A 7709-nucleotide genomic window follows, 5' to 3' on the forward strand; every position below is an offset into this window, starting at 1 on the left:
TAAAAATTGAAAGTTGAAAAAAATATTATTAGATTATATTTTTTTTAATATTATTTTTGTTTTAAGATTTGAAAAATTTGAAAAATTTATTTTATTTTGTGTAAAAATTTGAAAAAATTATAATAATTAGATTAGATAAAATGAGATGAAACGAGAATAATTGTGAAAATAAACTAGGAATGAGTATAATGTAAGGTAAGTACGTATGTAGCTTCCCTGGTTAGGGTAGCTAGAAGGGTATGAAAAAAGAAAAATGATAAACATACAATACTTTTTACAATACATTTCACAACCATGTTTTAAAATAAGTGTATTATTGTAAAATACTTTAATAAGCTAAGTAATATCATTTTACAAAAATACCATCATTTACCTCACTTTACAATGATGTATTGTGAAAAGTGTTGTGATGAGTGTTGTGTGGGTATCAAAATTAAATCCCTATCACGTAAATGTACAATGATCTGACTGTGAGATCATCAAGTTGGTGATGTAACTGTAGGGCTCCTGCTAGCTTATAACTTTGAGTTCGAAGTAGAATTTTAGGAACACTCCAAAGCTTATCGATCATGAGTTTTAACTAGCATTCACGATTGTATGATTGCTTGTCCTTCCACACAGACAACAGGCACTGAATAGAAAAACAAAACAAAACAAAATTTGCAACACAGAGAGAGAGAGAGAGAGAGAGAGAGAGAGAGAGAGAGAGAGAGAGAGAGAGAGAGAGAGAGAGAGAGAGAGAGGGGGTCCCAAGTATATATAATAGGGCTGGATATATATATATATATAACTTGATCATATATATTATATTGCTGTCCACAAATTAACACCACCAATATGACCCTAGCTCCAGTGAATTCTATATATATATATATATATATATATATATCACAATCTAGCTATATATATATATACACGAACATGACCATTTTTTTTGTTTTGTTTTTGTTTTTATATCTTGCTAACTTCCCTTGACTCAAGCACCACATCCATGGGACCTCTCCGAAGGATGTGGATACCATGCCGTGTCGAATTGCATGATGGATCATTCATGTCCTTCGATTACGTACGTACGGCCTTCTACTAGCTAGGAGTTCCCAATCCAACGCTGTGGAAATATAGATTACACTCGATTAGTACTGTTACTGTCCATTAAGATCTGACGTTACAATTTTGTCATGATCTCCATATTCTGTATATGCTAGATACTGTAGATCGGTGCGCGATAATCCAGTCAGTACTAAACTACCAACCCAAACCATTTTTAGGTGCATATATGGCTTACTTTTTTGTCAATGTGGCACTCATCCATTGGCCAAGATCAAAATATGAGATCAGATCGTTTTATTAATTCTAATTTTTCCATCTATATCATTTAATTCTATCTTTTTTTCTTAATTATTTAGCTCTTGGATGGTATGCTCTAGCTAGGTGATATTATACGAGTCCCCCGACCTCCACTTTTCTCTTTACCTTACAATCTCCCAAAATTATAGAGTAATATATTTAGTATAAGTCTCAAATAGATAAATTCTATATAGATCCTTTATAAAAAAGTTGATCCCACAAATAAAGAATAAGATTTTTTTTATTATAGTTTTTGAGATGGGATTCACTTTTTACGAGGGGACTATATGGAACTTGTCTATTAATTGAGTCTTGTTCAAATCAAGGGATTCATTTTTTTTACAAATGAACTATATGAGACTTGTACTATTTGAGTCTTGTACAAATTATTTCTTAGAATGATATTATCGTACTTTTAAACGAAAAGAAAGAATTTGCATATATGTATGTACAGTTACAAATGAATCAAGTTGAGTCAAATTTGAGTAATGATTCTTGAGCTCGATTAGCATATTTATTGGTTCAAACTTTGCTTGAATACGAATACGACTCAAATTTCCTGATTTGAACTCAGCTCGCTAATTATTAATATTGTTCAAATTCAACTTGAGTTTGATTAAAAATAAATGAATGTGTCAAGCTCAAACTTGATTTTTTTTTTTGAAAATTTTGATTCTTATCTTTTCATTAATATAATGTTTTTATTTTATTTTATTTTTACAATAAATTCTAACCATTTAACTATTCAACCAAATAGTTTTAATTAATAATAGGATTCCTTAATTAAAAAAAAAACATAATATCAACTTAAGTTTATTTATTTTTATACAAATTATAGTTAATCAGTTAAAGTGGATTTTGGTAACTATTTCAAGCAAATGTTAATTCAGTCTTTCATTTATAACTACATTAATAGACTATAATCTATATAATAATTAGAAAATTGATATATACCACTAATGCCATATTGTATAATACACAATGAACTAAATTTATAACATAACCTGCGTAACAAACATAAAATAGCTTGATATATTATATATAACTTGTAATAAAATGCACAACTAAATATAGATAACTAATTACATAAAATAACTTTTATAAAAGAAATTATACAAAATATCCCTACACACTTTGAGAACATAATAAATATATTAATTAAACTATATATAAATAAAGTAATAGTATGTTATAATTAAGTATATGAAATACAGTTAACATGTAATAAATATATTACATACATATATAATACATATTAATTACGAGGTTTAAAATTAGCCAAGTCAAGTTTTTACGAATTTGGCTCACCAGCCTAAATTGAGTTGAGTTGAGCTTATATGATTTTTACTCGTTTAATATTTGAACTAATACTAATGTTTACAAATTCGAACTGAGTATATACGAGCTGAATCTGAGCTGCTCAAGAGCTATTTTATTAATTGCATTTCCATGTGTGTGGGTATATATATATATATATATATGGATAGATAGATAGATATAGATATATGTATAGATGTAGATATCTTCTATAATAAAAAGAGTCTATCCGTGTATGAACAGTCCATTTTCTCCAAATTTCATTTCCCAATGTTGTCCCTCTTCATTCATGTTTTTTCCATTTTGTCCTTGCTATTTGTTTTGTTTTATTTGCAAATTTTTGTTTTTGTCCCTTCATTTTATGGGGAAATTTATGTCTTTGCCCCTGTTTGGTTGGCTGTAGCCAGTCGTCTATCCATTTATGAACAATAGTTTTCTCCAAATTCATTTCTAATTTTGTCCCTCTACATTAATTCTTTCCATTTTGTCCCTACATGCATATTCCTTCCTATTCTACTCTCTGATTTCCTCCCTCTACTCTCTCAATCTCTGATTTCATCGGATGCATCCATAAAAGAAAAACATCAAAGCCAAAAACATCCCACGAAAAACAACGGGTATGATCAATCCAGAGTAACCTAAGAACACACGACGGGAGACAAGAAACAGACACCATAAGACTAACTTTATCTTCTACAGCTTACAACCAACTAAAAAACAATGCATGACTGAGGTTTTAGATCCGAAAGCAAACAACCATGAGACCATATTCACGGTAGGTCATACCAGAAAAGATCAACAACAAAACAAAACAAAGATAAACCAAAGACAAACAACCATGAGAAACCAAAGGCAACAATTATGACAACAAATTTAATCAACAAATCCAGAATGAGGAGAGGGAGAGGGATGGTTGTGCGGTTTTAGATTCAAAGGCAAACAAACTATATCCCAAAAAATAAAAACCAACCAAAGATTCACCCAAGAGACCACACCCACGGCAGACCACAACATAAAAGATCAATAACATAGATCTACACTCCACAACATAGATCAACAACAAAACAACAAAAAAAAAAAAAAAATGAAAAAAAATGTTAATAAAAAAATCCACTCGGATCCCACAAAGAGAATGTAGATCTATGAAGGAGGAGAGGGAGAGGGAGGGTCATGCGGTGGATATATGTGGCTTCTCTAAGAGAGAGAGAGAGAGAGAGAGAGAGAGAGGGATGATGCAGAGAGTACAAGAAAGGAGAGGAAAACAAGGAGAATGGTACGGGAGAGAAAAAGAGAGGGGAGAGAAGAGAAGGAAGAGAAGAAAAGGGGAGAGTGGTGCAAGGGAGATAAGAGACGGGAGAGAAGAAAAGAGAAAGAAAAGAGAACAGTTTTAACCCTTTGCCCCAAACGGTGCCGTTTGTTTTGGGGGGGGTTCTTGGGCCATCGATGATCGTACAAGACTTTTAAATGCCGATTACACGTAGATATACCACTCACATCATAACATAAAAAAATCTTATTTTTCACTTTATATTGTTTAAATCTTATAGTTCAGATATTAAAAATTTATTTACAAATCTAAAACAAAAAACAGAAGCCCAAACAATTTTTTTTTTCTTTTCAACATGTGAAGGGGCATACGTGACTTGCACGTAGCACTTCACTAATATGTATGAAACTTATGAATGATAAGTAATCGTCCCACCAACCATTGTTGATAAAGGAGCTAGCCATTCACACACGTGCTCTTCGAACCCCATAGTACTATCACTATATATATAACTATATATATATATATATGTATATCATACACACTCTACGATAGGTGGGTGGCTTTTTTCAAAGACCAAAGGGCCGAGTCCAACTGTAGAACTCTCTCTCTCTCTCTCTCTCTAAATTCTTCTTCTCTGCTACAAGAATGGAAGGTAGGAATGAATACAAAAAAGGGTTGTGGACGGAGGAGGAGGATCGAATTTTAATGGATTACATAAGGGTGCATGGAAAAGGCAAGTGGAATCGAATCGCGAAAATGGCAGGTTTGTAGTTTATCTAATATTTCTTCTATTTCCCCTGTTACCGGGAAAAGCTTAAACTTGAAGATCGATTATTCCGGTCGTCTATTTGTTACATAGATCTGATGCTATTGCCAAAAAAGAAAAAAAAAAGCTCAAAAAATTGTGTTATATGCAGGTTTGAAGAGGGGTGGCAAAAGTTGCAGATTAAGGTGGATAAATTATCTAAGTCCTAGTGTAAAGCGGGGTGGTTTTTCAGAGGAAGAAGAGGACCTCATCATTCGGCTCCATAACCTCTTGGGAAACAGGTCTGCTTCTTTGATCATTAATGATCTTTATACGTTTTTAATTTCTTCCTGCATGTTTTCCAGTCAGTACTATCGATCATTAGCCTCTTGAAAATCTGAACTTTCCTTGCTGCGACTATGATTGTCTCCATTAATATATTTCATAAAACAAGGAATCCAAGGGTTCAAATACAAACGATTTGCTGGTTATTTTCTCTCTTTCAAGATGCCAACCTCGGTTTTTACTTTTCTATTGTGGATAGCAGCTTTGTCAATCCAGCTCGTAATGATTGTGACTGGCCTTTAATACTGCTGGTCTTTCTCTTTGTCTCTCTCTCTATATAATATATATTTATATATATATATATATAGAGGATATATCTGTGTATGTATATATGTATATAAATGTCGTATACCTCTTTATTTTGTTGTTTTGTTTTTCTCAGTTTGTTGTTATTCCAATTAACTGTCCAGCCATTGGCATTCAATTCACCGAGACAAAGTCATTATCAGCATTAATTTTACAAGAGAAATACTTTTTGCAGTCGGCAGATGCAGTTGGTATGCAGTCAGCTGTAAAAAAGTGAATTAATACGGGACCTACATGAAAAAAAAATTATTTTTATAACTTTTTTTTATCCATATAGGTCCCCCTGAATATAAAAGAATTTTTTTATAATTTTTTTTATTCATTCCGTATAACCGACTGCACGCCGATTATATTTGCCGACTGTATGTAGCAAAGCCCATTTTACAATTACTAATATATGACAAGGTAGTTAATACAGTAACATGAGATCTTTTATTGCAAATATAACGCTATTTGTGCCAAAACCTACTAAAATGTTGGTGAATTTCTAACACATAGGTGGTCTTTGATAGCCGGGCGGGTACCTGGGAGAACTGATAATCAAGTCAAGAACCATTGGAACACTCATTTGAGCAAAAGGCTCGGGATTAAAAAGGGAAAAACTAAAGTTTCTGTTTCTACTCACTTATTTTCTAGAGAACCAGTGGCAAACTGTATTGTCCATTCAGAATCAAATCCTGAAATACCAACTTCCAGTTGTAACAGGAAATCTACAGCACTCGAGACTATAATGGAAGACAAATCTCATTCTGTCTTCAGCTTTACTAGCACACAAGAAGTCATGATGGACGACAATAACAGTTCCTATTGGTTTTCTAACAGTGATCTAAGTTTATATGCTCCTTATTTGGTTGAGCCTCTAGATGAATATGCTCATGCTCTTGATTTTGTTTGGGATGGTTTGTAGGCTATATTCCTTATTAAATGGTTTTGTACGAACTCTTTCCTTCATGTTGTCTCAATAGATCGTTTTTAAGTGATTTTTCAGTACTTTCTTTTTTCCTCTTACTAATTTCTACACCTACATATTCATATGAATGTATAAAAATTAAGAAAAAATCTAGTTACAAGTATAGTTATGTATTAATCTGCGCACCAATTTAGTGTGATTGGCCATAAAATATATTTTATTAAAAACAGTGTTAATTTAAATTTTAAATATAAATGAATCAGTATTGATATGCAGATTAATACGTAACTTTGTTTATATGTAGCAAAACTCAAAAATTAATGGTGATCAATCAGAAGGCTATGAAGAAATGACCATAGAACTCTTTGAGCGCAAACAACCTATAACATTTGACGTTATATATTCATGCGACCCACTGATCAAGTAGAAAAAAAATGATTTCAAGCCTAATGCAGTCATTTTCGAAAAAGTGCATGGGGCACGTACGTACACTTGAGATCTAATGAAAAAATTAATATTTTTTAATATATCTCAATTTTTTAAAGAGACTGCACCAGTTTCGGACGTACGCCATTTACTCCAGAAAATTTAAGTGATATTAGTCTGTGACGTTCAATCTTCATGAAGAACTAATTTAAGGTTAATAACATAAATAATTTAATGCAAATACATTTATGAAATACGGGCCGGGTTCTCTATATTAAAAGTCTATATATATATATATTGTCCGAACTGAAGTTTCCAAAAATAAAATTAATAAATACAATTTGCAATCTACTTTTTTTTAAGGGAAATTGTTATAATTTATTTATCATAGAAACTCACATTTATCACCGGATACATTATGAGATATCTCCATATCAAATATGACATTATAAATTAAAATAATGTATTTAAAACTCTACCAGTATACTATTTCTTTTTATGACCGGTCTAGTTTTTACTATTACTGATACTCTCTATAGACAAAAGTCCAAGAGACTCAATCTATGCCTAAACAAATATTCAACCTCACATTTCATAGAAAGAGAGGACTCATCCTCTACAGACAAATGTAACTTTTTTTTTTAATTTTTTAATTTTTAATTTTTTTAATTTTTAATAAAAAATAAGGGAACAAAAAAAGAAAATAGTAAGATAGATACGAAAAAGAATGGAATATTACAGTTTAAACCAATTTTGATAGATTTCAGAATTTGTGATAGCCCGTGAAGATAAAACTTTTATCTTTTTTTAGCCATAAAGATCAGATTTGAAAAGTTTGATTGTGGCGAGTCTGGTAATTTGGTGCGTGTGTCGAGAAGAGACGTTGTCGGATAAAAAAACAACTATAATATACTGAAAATAATATATTAATAAATCTTGAATGAACATTTTGATTATTATTTTTTGCATATTAAAAAGTTGAAGGATGATTTTTTAATTAATTCTTCCTGTATTATATTTAATATCATAATCTAATATAACAT

General features: G+C 31.3%; 1 protein-coding gene across 1 annotated transcript; it reads left to right on the plus strand.

Moving 5' to 3' along the window:
- The first annotated feature begins 4473 nt into the window (after positions 1-4473).
- LOC122289993 (transcription factor WER-like) lies at positions 4474-6320 on the plus strand. The gene is made up of 3 exons (XM_043097491.1): positions 4474-4697; positions 4852-4981; positions 5829-6320. Exons 1-3 carry the CDS (start codon positions 4580-4582, stop codon positions 6235-6237), a joined length of 657 nt encoding a protein of 218 aa, XP_042953425.1. The 5' UTR covers positions 4474-4579; the 3' UTR covers positions 6238-6320.
- The last annotated feature ends 1389 nt before the right edge of the window (positions 6321-7709 follow it).

This window comes from Carya illinoinensis, chromosome 12, assembly GCF_018687715.1.
Source record: "Carya illinoinensis cultivar Pawnee chromosome 12, C.illinoinensisPawnee_v1, whole genome shotgun sequence".
Taxonomy (NCBI): domain Eukaryota; kingdom Viridiplantae; phylum Streptophyta; class Magnoliopsida; order Fagales; family Juglandaceae; genus Carya; species Carya illinoinensis.

What these genes read in the sequence shown, in the direction of transcription:
- LOC122289993 (XM_043097491.1), top strand. Translation starts at nt 4,580, where the DNA reads ATGGAAGGTAGGAATGAATACAAAAAAGGGTTGTGGACGGAGGAGGAG. An exon ending in TCGAATCGCGAAAATGGCAG is followed by an intron (nt 4,698 to 4,851) that starts GTTTGTAGTTTA and finishes TGTTATATGCAG; the next exon opens with GTTTGAAGAGGGGTGGCAAA. An exon ending in CATAACCTCTTGGGAAACAG is followed by an intron (nt 4,982 to 5,828) that starts GTCTGCTTCTTT and finishes TCTAACACATAG; the next exon opens with GTGGTCTTTGATAGCCGGGC.